The 15,844-nt window shown below is 41.5% G+C and overlaps 1 protein-coding gene across 1 annotated transcript in view; it reads left to right on the top strand.

The window, feature by feature from the left end:
- The first annotated feature begins 1,803 nt into the window (after positions 1-1,803).
- lrrc9 (leucine rich repeat containing 9) overlaps positions 1,804-15,844 on the top strand; it is a 235,868-nt gene continuing 221,827 nt past the window's right edge. Inside the window, exons 1-3 of the mRNA XM_043697264.1 lie at positions 1,804-2,112; positions 12,165-12,225; positions 14,612-14,694. Coding sequence (XP_043553199.1) covers positions 14,638-14,694 — 57 coding nt within the window. The 5' untranslated portion in view covers positions 1,804-2,112; positions 12,165-12,225; positions 14,612-14,637. The remainder of the gene's footprint in view (positions 2,113-12,164; positions 12,226-14,611; positions 14,695-15,844) is intronic.

The following is a 15,844-nucleotide window of genomic DNA, read 5'->3' as shown; positions in this document are numbered from 1 at the left end:
ACATATATGTATACCAACATGCACTTGACGGTACTGGTAACTGGAATAAGATACAACAATACTTTCTGCCATAGCAAGTAGAATTGAGACAGTTATTTTGTAAATAGATATTCAATAATGACTATAATTATTTTTCCTTTGCTGTTTATTATTTTATATAGAGATCTGGCTCTTGTTTGTCCATTTTTTGACTCCTAGCATGAATTTCATCCCCTCAAAAACAATACCTCATGTATTAGTCGACCCTCTAATTTCAGCTTAAATAAATGATCTTCAAAATTCAACTTATACACAAGTTTATAGAGTAAAAATTCAGTGTGGAAATATCATGGCCAACAATGGATATTAAGGATTACATTAGATGAAAATAATAAGCTTATAATACCGCAAGCGTAGCGGCTAGCTTCAAGATTGGCACATGTTCAAAGTCCAGCAAATAGTGTCTAAAAAGCAGATAAATAGGAAAAGAAACATAAATGGAGAGAGAACCAGGAAGGATTATAAAGAACAAATAAGACTTTTTATATGTGTTGCGCTACTATCTATAAAGACAAGGGTAGCAGTTACGTGAGAACACCATCATGTGCAAATTTTTTTTTAAGCCTCATTAACTTTGAAATGTTTCTATGCCTTTCTGACTTCTGCTTTCTTTGTCAACATAAAAGGAATATACCTCCACATACAATCAAACAGGAAACTCCTCAACTTACTGACTTAAGCCTTACTGACCTGGAAACATATCACATTCCTACACTCTTGCTGGATTAAAATCCTGGATCTCCCTCTCTTATGCCATGTGGGCGTATCAACAGCAAATGGACTATCAGGGCAGGCAGGGACAAAGCAAAAACAAGCTAGGACACTGATAAATTAAACTGCATTTATTTCAATTTTTGATCAGGGATAGCATTACAGCTGTATTGAGGAAGGACACTCCCAGAAATATATGCAGGGAAGTTATTTGAGTGGAACTGAGAAATAAGAAAGGAATGATCACTTTATTAGGATTATACTGTAGACCCCCTAATAGTCAGAGGAAAATTGGGAAACAAATTTGTAAGGAGATCTCAGTTATCTATAAGAATAATAGGGTGGTTATGGTAGGGGATTTTAACTTTCCAAACATAGACTGGGACTGCCATTGTGTTAAGGGTTTAGATGGAGAGGAATTGTTAAGTGTGTACAAGAAAATTTTGTAATTCAATATGTGGATGTACCTACTCAAGAAGGTGCAAAACTTGACCTACTCTCGGGAAATAAGGCAAGGCAGGTGTCAGTGGGAGAGCGCTTTGGGGCCAGCGACCAAAATTCTATTAGTTTTAAAGTAGTGATGGAAAAGGATAGATGAGATTAATAATGGTTTTGGATCTTTAATAATAATCTGTAGTGAAATCCCATATGGGATGTACATATTAAAGAACCGAAACCAGCAAATCATTTCTAAAAAATCAAAGACTTAACAATATAGGTTTCTTCAATGTGTCATTGTATCACTGTAATCTTTTGATATAAATTCTGTGTCTTATGGTCCTGCTTCACAACCACCTGACGAAGAAGCAGCGCCTCGAAAGCTAGTGCTTCCAAATAAGCCTGTTGAACTATAATCTGGTGTTGTGTCATTTTTAATTTTGTCCACCCGGTCCAACACCGGCTCCTCCAAATCAAAATAATCTTGCACAGTCTTCATTCCAGTAATGGAGTACTGTATATTTCTTTTAAAAAGTTATATGGCTTTTGAAGCTTCTTCAGTTTTGTGATTCATCAGATCTACAGTATTCACGTGCCCACGTACGTCTCTGCTTTCATATTTGAAAAACAACGGCTGAAGTGTTTGCCTCAAAATTTTTGCTTGAGATGCTAAGATGAAAATGTCCGAATTATCTCCTTTTATTTTTTGCTGTCACATTTCCAACTCTTAAATTTTGTTTCTTGTTTTGCAAGGGGTTTTTGCTTGTTGCCCCTTTAACCTTTAACCCCATGGCCTTCTCCATGGAAACCAAAATGGCTCCCGGACAACAGAGACGCGCAGCCGGCTAGAATGAGCAGTCGGCGAAATGGCCTCTAAACAGGGGAACAGATAAAATACCTAACCTGGTCTGGGAGAGGCAACAGGTGAGCAGCTCGAGATCAGGCGGTTGACTGACTGACTGACTGACTGACTGACAGACAGATAGACAGGATATTTGTAAACTTTACTTTCTCCATGTGGACTGTCGAAGCAGCGGAGGATTGGAGACATGGAGTGGTCGACATCGCCGGCCTGTTGTCCCTTCCTTTCCTACCGTGGCGACTCTGTGAATGAGACAGCGGCATAGAAACCGCCGTCCCATTAGCCACGAGTCGGCGCGCTCCAGCCATTTCATTCACTTTAAATCTTGGCTCATCCAGTCTCTGGGTGTGATCTGGTCCACATTGCCATGGGTCAAGTTGTGTCAACATTTGATTTTCGTTTAAACAACTCAAAACGCCTAATGTTACTTGGTTTGAAGGTGGCTTCTACCCTCTTTCTTCCTGATACTTTTGCGGTAAAGTAGTTATTTGTTACTAGGAGAAAGTGAGGACTGCAGATGCTGGGGATCAGAGCTGAAAAATGTGTGGCTGGAAAAGCGCAGCAGGTCAGGCAGCATCGAAGGAACAGGAGAATCGACGTTTCGGGCATAAGCCCTTCTTCAGGAATGAGGAGGGTGTGCCAAGCAGGCTAAGATAAAAGGTAGGGAGGAGGGACTTGGGGGAGGGGTGTTGGGAATGCGATAGGTGGAAGGAGGTCAAGGTGAGGGTGATAGGTCGGGAAGAAGATTGCAGGTCAAGAAGGTGGTGCTGAGTCCGAGGGTTGGGACTGAGAAAAGGTGGGAGGAGGGGAAATGAGGAAACTGGAGAAATCTGCATTCATCGTTTGTGGTTGGAGGGTTCCTAGGCGGAAGATGAGGCGCTCTTCCTCCAGATGTCATGTTGCCATGGTCTGGCGATGGAGGAGGCCAAGGACCTGCATGTCCTTGGCGGAGTGGGAGGGGGAGCTAAAGTGTTCAGCCAAGGGGTGGTTGGGTTGGTTGGTGCGGGTGTCCCAGAGGTGTTCTCTGAAACGTTCCACAAGTAGGTGGCTTGTCTCCCCAATGTATAGGAGCCACATCGGTTGCAGCGGATCCAGTAAATTATGTGTGTGGAGGTGCAGATGAATTTGTGACGGATATGGGAGATCCCTTGGGGCCTTGGAGAGAAGTGAGGGGGGAGGTGTGGGTGCAAGTTTTGCATTTCTTGCGGTTGCAGGGGAAGGTGCCGGGAGTGGAGGTTGGGTTGGTGGGGGGTGTGGACCTGACGAGGGAGTCGCGGAGGGAGTGGTCTTTCTGGAACGCTGATAGTTATTTGTTACGCCAATTTAAAGACTTTTCTGACTGGACAAATGTGGTAATATAATTGCAGATTATTATCCCTCTGTAAACGTTTATTATGAATCGAGCAGAACCTCAATGTATTTGTACCTATGCAATACTTTAAATGTTTCTGTGTACTGAATAATTAGGATATTACCTAATATACTTTGTATATTTGCAAGTATTATATTTCCTTTTGTCAACGGGAACCTACATAGTGTCTGTGAGAGAGTGCGTAAAATAGAACAGCCAAACAAAAATTGAACTTCGAGGAAGTGATTGTTCATGTGGATTTTTATTAGGCTTCAACATAGAGAGCAGGCAATAGATAGGAAGGGAATACCAGAGGAAGACTAAGTTAAAATTAGACACTCTGCAGGAACAACAAACTGAAGTGAGGAGATTGCAACATGATTTTATACCTAAAGGAGCTACAGCATGGGGTGAGATTGCAAAAAGTACTTTAAATTTGATGAACATTTTAATTCCTTGGGAAATGAGAGCCAGAAGGGATAGATGAGGATGTGGTGATGGTTAAATGGAACAAAATATTGGAATATATTGTAAGTTGTATCTGAAGCTGTGAAGTAGGATGCAATTCCAGTGATTTTTTTGTGATTGCAAAGTCAGATCGAATGGATCAGTTGGAGAGACAGTTAGAAGCAGTGAGAAATTTGCAACAGCAACAGTATGTGATGGATGGCAGTTATGGGAGGGGGGGGTGGGAAGAAAGTCTCACATACAGTCACACAGATGGGTTAACTCCAGGAAAGGTAAGAGAGGTAGGCACCTAGTGCAGGAGTCTTCTGTGGCTATACCCATTTCAAACAAGTATGCTGTTTTGGAAAGTGTAGGGGGTGATGAATCCTCAGGAATGTAGCACGAACAGCCAAGTTTCTGGTATTGAGACTGGTTCTAATGCAACGAGAGGTACATCGGGTTCCAAGAGATCCATTGTTTTAGGGAATTCTCTAGTCCGAGGTACCGACAAACGTTTCTGTGGCCAGCAGTGAAAAATCAGAATGGTATGTTGCTTTCCTGGTGCCAGGATCAAGGATGTCTCAGAGAGGGTGCAGAATGTTCTCAAGTGGGAGAGGAGCCAGCAAGAGGTCATTGTCCACATTGGAACCAACGACATGGGAAGAGAAAAGGTTGAAATTCTGAAGAGAGATTACAGAGAGTTAGGCAATAATTTAAAAAGGAGGTCCTCGAGAGCTGTAATATCTGGATTACTCCTGATGTTATGAGCTAGTGAGGGCAGGAATAGGAGGATAGAGCAGATAAATGCATGGCTGAGGAGCTGGTGTAGGGGAGAAGGATTCACATTTTTGGATCATTGGAAGGTATTTTGGGGTAGAAGTGACCTGTACAAGAAGGGTGGATTGAACCTAAATTGGAAGGGGATTAATATACTGGAGGGGAGATTTGCTAGAGCTGCTTGAGAGGATTTAAACTAGTAAGGTGGGGGGTGTGGAATGCAGGGAGATAGTGAGGAAAGCGATCAATCTAACACTGGTATAGTTGAGAACAGAAGCAAGACAAACAGTCAGGGCAGGCAGGGACAAGGTAGGACTAATAAATTAAACTGCATTTATTTCAATGCAAGGGCCTAACAGGGAAGGCAGATGAACTCCGGGCATGTTTAGGAACATGGGACTGGGATATCATAGCAATTACAGAAACATGGCTCAGGGATGGGCAGGACTGGCAACTTAATGTACCAGGATAGAAAGGGAGGCAAGAGAGGTGTGGGAATGGTGTTTTTGATCAGGGATAGAATTACAGCTGTGCTGAGGGAGGATATTCCCGGAAGTACATCCAGGGAAGTTATTTGGGTGGAACTGAGAAATAAGAAAAGGATGATCACCTTATTGGGATTGTATTATAGGCCCCCGAATAGTCAGAGGGAAATTGAGAAACAAACTTGTAAGGAGATCTCAGCTATCTGTAAGAATAATAGTGGTTATTGTAGGGGATTTTAACTTTCCATAGACTGGGACTGCCATAGTGTTAAGAGTTTCGATGGAGAGGAATTTAAGTGTGTATGAGAACATTTTCTGTTTCAGTATGTGGATGTACATGCTCAAGAAGGTGCAAAACCTGACCTACTCTTGGGAAATAAGGCAAGGCAGGTGACTGAGGTGTCAGTGGGGGAGCACTTTGGGACCAGCGACCATAATTCTATTAGATTTAAAATAGTGATGGAAAAGGATAGACTAGATCTAAAAATTGAAGTTCTAAATTGGAGAAAGGCCAATTTTGACGGTATTAGGCAAGAACTTTCAAAAGCTGACTGGGGCAGATGTTGGCAGGACGGCTAGAAAATGGGAAGCCTTCAGAAATGAGATAACAAGAATCCAGAGAAAGTATATTCCTGTTAGGGTGAAAGGGAAGGCTGGTAGGTATAAGGAATGCTGGATGACTAAGGAAGTTGAGGGTTTGGTTAAGAAAAAGAAGGAAGCATATATCCGGTATAGACAGGATAGATTGAGTGAATCCTAAGAGGAGTATAAAAGCAGTAGGAGTGTACTTAAGTGGGAAATCAGGAGGGCAAAAAGGGGACATGAAGTAGTTTTGACAAATAGAATTAAGGAGAATTTAAAGGGTTTTTACAAACACATTTAAGGACAAAAGGATAACTAGGGAGAGAATAGGGCCCCTCAAAGATCAACAAGCCGGCCTTTGTGTGGAGCTGCAGAAAATGGGGGAGATACTAAATGAGTATATTGCATCAGTATTTACTGTGGAAAAAGATATGGAACATATAGAATGTAGGGAAATAGATGGTGACACCTTTCAAAATGTCCATGTTACAGAGGAGAAAGTGCTGGATATCTTGAAACGCAAAAAAGTGGCTAAATCTCCAGGATATGATCAGGTGTACCCTAGAACGCTATGGGAAGCTAGAGAAGTGATTGCTGGGCCTCTTGCTGAGATATTTGTATCATCGATAGTCACAGGTGAGGTGCCGGAAGATTGGAGATTGGTTAATGTGATGCCACTGTCTAAGAAGGGTGGTAAGGACAAGCCAGGGAACTGTAGACCAGTGAACCTGATGTCGGTGGTGGGCAAGTTGTTGGAGGGAATCCTGAGGGACAGGATGCACATGTATTAGGAAAGGCAAAGACTGATTATGGATAGTCAACATGGCTTTGTGTGTAAGAAATCATGTCTCACAAACTTGATTGAGTTTTTTGAGGAAGTAACAAAGAGGATTGATGAGGACAGAGCGGTAGATGTGATCTATACGGACTTCAGTCAGGTGTTTGACAAAGTTCCCCATGGGAGACTGGTTAGCAAGGTTAGATCTCACAGAATACAGGGAGAATTAGCCATTTGGCTACAGAACTGGCTCAAAGGCAGAAGAGAGAGAGAGAGAGAGTGGTGGTGGAGTTTCGGTTTTCAGACTGGAGGCCTGTGACCAGTGGAGTGCCACAAGGATCGGTGCTTGGTCCTCTACTTTTTGTCATTTACATAAATGATTTGGATGCGAGCCTAAGAGGTACAGTTAATAAGTTTGCAGATGACACCAAAATTGGAGGTGTAGTGGACAGCAAAGAGGGTTACCTCAGACTACAACAGGATCTTGACCAGATGGGCCAATGGACTGAGAATGGCAGATGGAGTTTAATTCAGATAAATGTGAGGTGCTGCAATTTGGGAAAGCACCATCATAGCAGGACTTGTACACTTAATGGTAAGGTCCTAGGGAGTGTTGCTGAACCAAGAGACGGTAGCTCAGTGATAAGCACTGCTGCCTCACAGCACCAGGGACCCTGGTTCAATTCCCACCTTGGGCAATGGGTGTGTGGAGTTTGCACATTCTCCCCGTGTCTGCATGGGTTTCCTCTGGGTGCTCCGGTTTCCTCCCACAATCCAAACATGTGCAGGTTAGGTGAATTGGCTATGCTAAATTGCCTATGGTGTTAGGTACATTAGTCGGGGTAAATGGGTCTGGATGGGTTGCTCTTCGGAGGGTCAGTGTGGACATGTTGGGCAGCTGGGCCTGTTTCCAAACTGTAGGGAATCTAAACTAATCTAATGAAAGACACATTGGAGTGCAGGTTCATAGCTCCTTGAAAGTGGACTCACAAGTAGGTAGGATAGTGAAGAAGGTGTTTGGTATGCTTTCCTTCATTGGTCAGAATATTGAGTACACGAGTTGGGAGGTCATATTGCGGCTGTACAGGACATTGCTTAGGCCACTGTTGGAATATTGCATGCAATTCTGGTCTCCTTCTTATCGGAAAGATGTTGTGAAACTTGAAAGGGTTCAGAAAAGATTTACAAGGATATCGCCAGGGTTGGAGAATTTGAGCTATAGGAAGAGGCTGAACCGGCTGGGGCTGTTTTCCCTGGAGCATCGGAGGCTGACGGGTGACCTTATAGAGGTTTACAAAATTGAGGGACATGCATAGGATAAATGGACAAAGTCTTTTCTCTGGGGTGGGGGAGTCCAGAACTAGAGGGCATAGGTTTAGGGTGAGAGGGGAAAGATATAAAAGAGACCTAAGGGGCAACTTTTTCACGCAGAGAGTGGTGTGTGTATGGAATGAGCTGCCAGAGGATGTGATGGAGGCTGGTACAATTGCAACATTTAAAAGGCATTTGGATGGGTATATGAATAGGAAGGGTTTGGAGGGATATGGGACGGGTCTTGGCAGGTGGGACTAGATTGGGTTGGGATATCTGGTCGGCATGGACGAGTTGGACCGAAGGGTCTGTTTCCATGCTGTACATCTCTATGACTCTATGATGTAACTGAGATTTTTTTTAAGCAAGTGGAGGAGACTAAAAATAAAACTTTTGAGTACAATGAAAATATCCCCACATTTCTGTAAGGATTGGAATCATGAAAGGGATGAGCCAGTTTTTAAAAATTTACTCTTGGCATGTGGATGTTGCTGACTGGGCCCGCATTTACTGCTTGTCTCTCGTTGCCCTTGAGAAAGTGGGGGTGGACTGCCTTCTTTCACCCATTGCAATTGATTGACCCATAATTCTGTTAGAGAGGGTATTCTAGGATTTTGACCCAGCAATATGTGAAGAAACAATTATATATTTCCAAGTCAGGATGTTGAATGGTTTGGAGGAGAGCTTGCAGATTGTGGTTCTTCCATTTTGAATTAGCTTTATTGTCATGTACTCAAATCAGTACAATGAAGAATTTATAGTTGCTGCATTACAATGCCATCTCGGGTGGAAAGGTACCTAGGTACAGATACTCAAGTTCAAATTCTTAGGAAACAAAAACAAATCAGAAAAGTAAAGAACATAGGAATTGCCCCACTTTAGGCATCATCTCTTCACCGTTGGGCCCAATTCACTGATGCTGCTGAAACCACACTTTCCCCGCAACCAAGAGTCTCTGGTTCTCTGCTAGGCCAGGCCATCACTGGGCCATATGTCCTGCTTTGCTTGCAGATGTCTCCTTGCCAGCGCTGCAATCTCTGCCGCCATCCCCACTTGCTGGAGGAGCTTTTCTGCTGCTGACCCTAAACACCAGGAGAACAACCTCTCTGTTGCTGGAACTAGCTCTGACACTGGGAGAACGTGGCTACCACTGCCCCCCAATCGCTGAGAGGATAACCTCACTGCTGCTGCTGTTAGCCCCGAGCGCCAGGAGATAACACCCACTGCCAAAAGCCCCAACTAGGAGAGAACACACTCATTGCCACTACCTCTGATTGCCAGGAGAATGTCCTCACTGCTGTCCTGCTACCCTTGCCTTTGGTATCAGGATCTTTGGTGAATTTCTTCACTGTCTTGCAGATGGTTTACAGCTGCTCCTAAGTGTTGGTGCTGGAGGACATGAATATCGTATTAGTATCCCCTAGAAGATTGATATTGAACTGTAATTATAGTCATATTGCTAGTTTTGACGTTGAGATATCTTAAATGGGGAAAAGATTAGTTTCATATGGGAAGTATTGTTTCAGGAGCTGAGAGGTAGGGGATTTTAGGAATGTGGTCATGTAGAGATGGAGAGAGTGGGCTTTTTAAGGATGAAGTTAGCAAAGGTAGTAACTGAGGAAAAGAAATGGTTCACAAGATCCAAAAGCACTGGGTTTGAAGAGTTGGTTGACAGCAGTTTGAGTGAGCTAGTGATTTTGTATGAATTTGTTTGAATTGATAGGCAGAAGCCATTTCTCTATGTAGCATGGAACAAGTTGGAGTCATGTTTGCAGCCTGTGCAAATTAAAATTTGTGAAATTTTCTCTAGAAAGATGTTTCAGATGGTTGTCATGTGCTCAGGTGTCAAATTAAGATTGCATGTACGTAACATGAGGTCTTCTGAAAACTGCCTTGTCACTGCTGATACGTCATTTGTTTTAATGGTATCTTTGTTTCCACATCTAATTGCTCAAATATCTACAGATCAAGCAACCTTTGTAATATGCTGATTTTCTTTACCGAGAACCACAACTCTCCTGCTTCTGGTGAGAAATTAATTAAAACTCCACAATATAAATTACGCCAAAATAGCAAAGGAGTAAAGTAATGATACTTTTAAGTTGTTGTTACAATCTCCCTAGAGATTATTAATGTTTTAAGGAGAAATTCGAATACCCAGTGATGAAGTATGGTACAATACTTCACATTATAGACAAAAAGACATTTTATATATAACAAGTAAAGTAATCTCTATTAATTTACCACCATAGTTTGTCATTACTTAGAGTAAGAATCAAATTCCCTTTTACAACTTGATTCCAGGCAAAAGTTTTCTGATACATCATACGATTTTGAGAGTTTATTTACTTCCTTCTTGCATCAAATCAAGTATGGTACATTGAGTTCTCCTGTGTTGCAGCCATTCTCCAAAGTACGACAGTTCATGGGAATTCTTCCATTGGCATTTGGCTAAGCTATCCTTCAACTTTCTTTCAAAGCTGTTGACTTCTCCGCTCAAGTGTGGGAGATCAGGAACACTCTTAGTTTCTAATGGTCCCTATGCTCATTATTCTAGCTTTAGACAGACACACCAGTTTCTCCCAATTTGCTCCTTAGCTAACTGCTTTTGGCTGAGAATTGCTACAGATCTTTCTGTAGCTTTAAACTAAGCAAATCTTACAGTCTCTTAACCCAACCCCCTCCCCTCCCATGAATTCAGCCACTGAATTGGGTATGTTTTCACTTACATAATAAACAGATATCTTTTTTTCTCTGCTTAACTTACAGACCTGGCTACCATTTAATTTTGAGCTTCCTGAATTCTCTGAGCTGCAAACTCTACAAGACCAAGCTTCTGTAATATTCTTGGGTTTCTATAATATTTTTAATTTAATTCCAAAAATATTTCCTTTCCCCCTTCATGCCAACAGAAAATACTTTAGCCCTGTTTGCAAGAAGAAATGTTGATTTAGCTATATCTACCCACAACAGCCTTCTATCTGAAAAACAAAGGAGCACATTTTAGCACAACTACTTGGAACCTTGGTAAATAACATATGAAAGCTTTTAAGAGACTTTGCATTTTTTAACTGCGAACATAGCAACAGCTGTGATTGTCTTCAAAGTATCAGTCACCTTTCTCTCAATAATGCAGTTTGTCTTTCTATTGATCCTCATTAACACCCAGCTTTTACAGCCAAGCAAATTCTAACAGAGAGCACATTTATTCTCATTTGCCCTAGATTTAAATGTAAAGTCCCAACTTAGAACTCTCCTGGAAATCAAAACATATAGACTTTGCATTGTGTGTTTTAGGACTGTAAAACTATAGATCAGTATTATGTGATGCATATGGTAGAGTTAATGCCAAGCATTTGTTTGTATACTGGTTCTAAATTAGAAACTGATGGGAGAGAATGGAAGAAACCTGGCTTAGCTTCTTTTATGTTATTAACTTGAAATTTGCCTTGACCTTTAATTTATAAGAAATACTTGTGAGGATCCTGGTAGGAATCGTTAATGTTCAAAGAGAAATTTTGAATGCCCATTAATTAACTGAGAGAACCATACCACTAGCTTTCATGTTCTTAAATAATAACAAGTTTTATTGCATATGTTAAAATTTTAAAGTAAGCAGTTTTAACTTAATATAGTGTTTTATAGCTGTGTAGGCTGAATCCAGTTTTACTTTAATCCCACCCAAGATTTCCCTTTTCTTAAAATCTCAAATGTAAATTCTGTTCTTCAGGGATGCCACAGCCCTTCAGAATTCATATTGATTTATTCCTGTTTCCAATCTGGCAGTCCTCCTCCTAGGAGTACTCCTGCTGCCTTGTCCTGACTTTGGAAAAACCAGATTTTCCCATAGTTTCTTTTACAACTTTTTCTAAGTCAACCTTCTAACAGATTGCTTTCTTAAAGTAAATACTTCCAACTACCTTAAATATTATTTCTAGCATTGAAAATGAAGAGTCACATGAATAATAAATTACAGCCAGAAGAGGTCAGTTTTCATGGTGACTGTTAAACACCTGCAACTATATTTTTGATTATTTTCCCTGAATTTATGAAAGATATATTTTTCTACTGTTTGTATTTTTCAGGAAAGTTCCTAGCTGCTGCTGGTTTAGAAGTATTTGAGAAGCTAATAATATAAAATAAAATCAAGCCAACTATATAAAAAAAGAAAACCAAAAAGTACTAGAAAGCTAAGAGACAGTATGAGCAAAATCTGATAAATAGAACAGAGAACTTGTAATTACTTTTACTTGTAGTTACCCATTTGTAACACTAAAATGACTGTTCAAGGAAGAAAAGAACCAATGAAAGATGAAACATGAAATCCTCTGGATGATGAAAACCTTTCAGAGATAATAAATGAGACTTCTTTTTTTTTTGCAGAAGAAATTATGGGTACTGGAAGTGAAGGTGATTTAAATTGACAAAGCTGAAAGTGGAAAAGGTATCAACTCCCTTGGCTCATGTCCCAGAACGATTAGAGAAATGAGAAAGCAAATAAATCTCTGACCATAAATATTCTTGAATATGAAAGTTGTGACAGAAGGTTGGAGGGTTGCCAATATAACAGTTGGTTCAGAAAGGGAGACATCAGGTAGCTATGAACCAGCCAGCCTAACTTTGATCATGGGTAAGCTTCTATGGCTTAATGTTGGACAAAATCAATACTGCAGAAAAAGACACGAGTAATTACAGAGAGCAAGTATAGATTTTTAAAGGAAGGACTGTCTGATAAATTTTACAGAACTTCTTTGAGTAAACAACAGAGAAGAGAATGTAAAAGAAGCAGATGGAAGAAAGGGATGAGGATAGGAAGGGGACAGGAAAGAACAGGAGAAGATAGTACAAGAATAGAAGGGCAAATTGAATACAAGAAGGGAGAAGGATAGTTGAAGGATGGCTGGTGGAGTAGAGATTGAAGACCAGCAGAGAGGGAGAGAAGTGATGGAGAAGGATAAGAGCAAAGACAGAGAAAGTTTGAATGAAAATCACAAATCTCCCTTCCTGTATTCTGTGACTGTTCCTACACCAAATGTACAACAGTGGTTCAAAAGGCAGCACATCGCTGCTACCTTGAAAGCAATCATGAATGGACAATGAATGTCTACCAGTTATGCACATATCCCATGGAAGGATAAAATGAAACAATGAAGAGGGTGCAACTTGCAGTGGGCTCCTCTTGATTTCCACAGGAACAGATTTCCCTTCAGATGGTGATGGGAAATAATCCACTGTATTTCATCAAATTTATATTTTGATCCCTTAACAGAGGGAGATTGAGTGGTTTAGAGATTAACCCAAGCATTTACTTTGGGTGTGGTCAGTGGGGACTAGAATCAAGCTGTGTGGGGAAGAGTTTTCTCTGCTACATAGTTTGAATATTCACTAGCTGTGGATTGATATTGTTACGTATGATTATCAACTATCCTATTGACTCCCTCTCTTCAAATCTCCAATGAACAGTAACCAGCCTTGATTTTAAGCACATGTATTTCTTCCATGTGTGCAACAAAAGAATCAGAGCTGTTGTGGTTGTGTTCGCCGAGCTGGGAATTTGTGTTGCAGACGTTTCGTCCCCTGTCTAGGTGACATCCTCAGTGCTTGGGAGCCTCCTGTGAAGCGCTTCTGTGATCTTTCTTCCGGCATTTATAGTGGTTTGAATCTGCCGCTTCCGGTTGTCAGTTCCAGCTGTCCGCTGCAGTGGCCGGTATATTGGGTCCAGGTCGATGTGCTTGTTGATTGAATCAGTGGATGAGTGCCATGCCTCTAGGAATTCCCTGGCTGTTCTCTGTTTGGCTTGTCCTATAATAGTAGTGTTGTCCCAGTCAAACTCATGTCCCAGTCAAACTCATGCATGTGTGGTTACTAAGGATAGCTGGTCGTGTCGTTCCGTGGCTAGTTGGTGTTCATGGATGCGGACCGTTAGCTGTCTTCCTGTTTGTCCTATGTAGTATTTTGTGCAGTCCTTGCATGGGATTTTGTATACTACGTTGGTTTTGCTCATGCTGGGTATCGGGTTGTGGCCTCAGGGAAAGACAACGGAATGAGGACATGCCACAACCAAAGGACTAGCCACTTTACCATACATCAAGAACATTTCTGAACTGACAGCCAGACTACTACGACCACTAGGACTCATAACAGCACACAAACCAACAGCCACTCTCAGACAACAAATCACCAGGACAAAGGACCCGATACCCAGCATGAGCAAAACCAACGTAGTATACAAAATCCCATGCAAGGACTGCACAAAACACTCCTTAGGACAAACAGGAAGACAGCTAACGGTCCGCATCCATGAACACCAACTAGCCAAGGAACGACATGACCAGCTATCCTTAGTAGCCACACACGCAGATGACAAGCAACATGAGTTTGACTGGGACAACACTACTATTATAGGACAAGCCAAACAGAGAACAGCCAGGGAATTCCTAGAGGCATGGCACTCATCCACTGATTCAATCAACAAGCACATCGACCTGGACCCAATATACCGGCCACTGCAGTGGACAGCTGGAACTGACAACCGGAAGCGGCAGATTCAAACCACTATAAATGCCGGAGGAAAGATCACAGAAGCGCTTCACAGGAGGCTCCCAAGCACTGAGAATGTTACCTAGACAGGGGACAAAACGTCTACAACACAAATTCCCAGCTCGGCGAACACAACTACAACAACGAGCACCCGAGCTACAAATCTTCACATAAACTTTGAGAATCTGAGCTAATTTGTAAGGATTTTTACTTTATTTAAATAATATTCAACTGCTACAATATCTTAAGCAAAAATTGTTTTATTTTTGCCATGCTGCTTTTTTTTGTAGTGGTTAATTTGCATGTAAGTTACCAAATGAATTCGGAGATGATCCAAATACAGGACGAAACAGAAGAAATTTTCAAAGAATTAGTAAGTATAACCCTTTGTATTATTGTTAAATCATTGATCTGGAACTAATAAATAATGGTTAATTGAAACTTATCCATTTTCTCCTGAAGAATTTGACTTTATTCATTATTTTAATGTATTTGTCATGGTTTATAAAGAAATGGTGACATTCATTGGGCTGTCCAGATTTGAAAACTATATAACTACAAACATTCCAAAATTACCAGCTGGTGTTTTTATGGGAAGGAGAGGCCCTGTTTATTAGCCAATCTGAGTTGAGGCCAATTACATCCTTGGCCGGTTCTGGGAGTCTCGGGTGGATTTTACATGAATCTGGCATTGGAGCAATAATGCACCTCAAAGAGCTACCAACCAATGGGGAGACTGATAACTCTTCATTCCGGGCTGGGAGCCATAGTCTTTGCAGAGTGTTCTCAATTCCAAAGAGTATAGAGATACCTGTTGTCTCCTCACATGATGGAAGACCAACAACTGATGAAATACCAATGATCATAACAATCTCTCTCTCAATCACACTCACACAGGTGCATACATACAAACAGACAGGCACACACTGTTGGCCACCTACCAGCTCTGAGACACAAAACATCTCCTTAATTAGTCAACTTTGTTTACAGGTTTGAACATTTTGAACCTTGCACTTTTAGCAAGCCACAATCTATGCCCTATGATACAGGACACTGTATTCAATGTTAGTGAATGCCAAACTCTCCAATTTCTGAAGAAAGCTGAACTGTAATTGGACAAGCATATGGATGTACATGGAATAGTGTAGGTTAGTTGGGCTTCAGATTGGTATGACAGGTCGGCGCAACATTGAGGGCTGAAGGGCCTGTACTGCACTGTAATGTTTGTATGTAATATTTACTGGTAATATGTAATAGGCAAAAGTGAGGACTGCAGATGCTGGAAACCAGAGTTTAGATTAGAGTGGTGCTGGAAAAGCACAGCAGGTCAGGCAGTATCCGAGGAGCAGGATTGATGTTTCTGGCAAAAGCTCTTGATCAGGAATGGAGGCAGGGAGCCTTCAGGGTGGAAAGATAAATGGAGGTGGGGGGGAAGAGGGAGAGAGAAGGTATCAAAGAGTACAGTAGGTGAATGGAGGTGGGGATGGAGGTGATAGGTCAGAGAGGAGGGTGAGGGAAGGTAG

This window comes from Chiloscyllium plagiosum, chromosome 10 (assembly GCF_004010195.1).
Source record: "Chiloscyllium plagiosum isolate BGI_BamShark_2017 chromosome 10, ASM401019v2, whole genome shotgun sequence".
Classification (NCBI taxonomy): Eukaryota; Metazoa; Chordata; class Chondrichthyes; order Orectolobiformes; family Hemiscylliidae; genus Chiloscyllium; species Chiloscyllium plagiosum.
The sequence above is the reverse complement of the archived record's forward strand: the minus strand, read 5'-3'. Positions and strand labels throughout refer to the sequence as shown.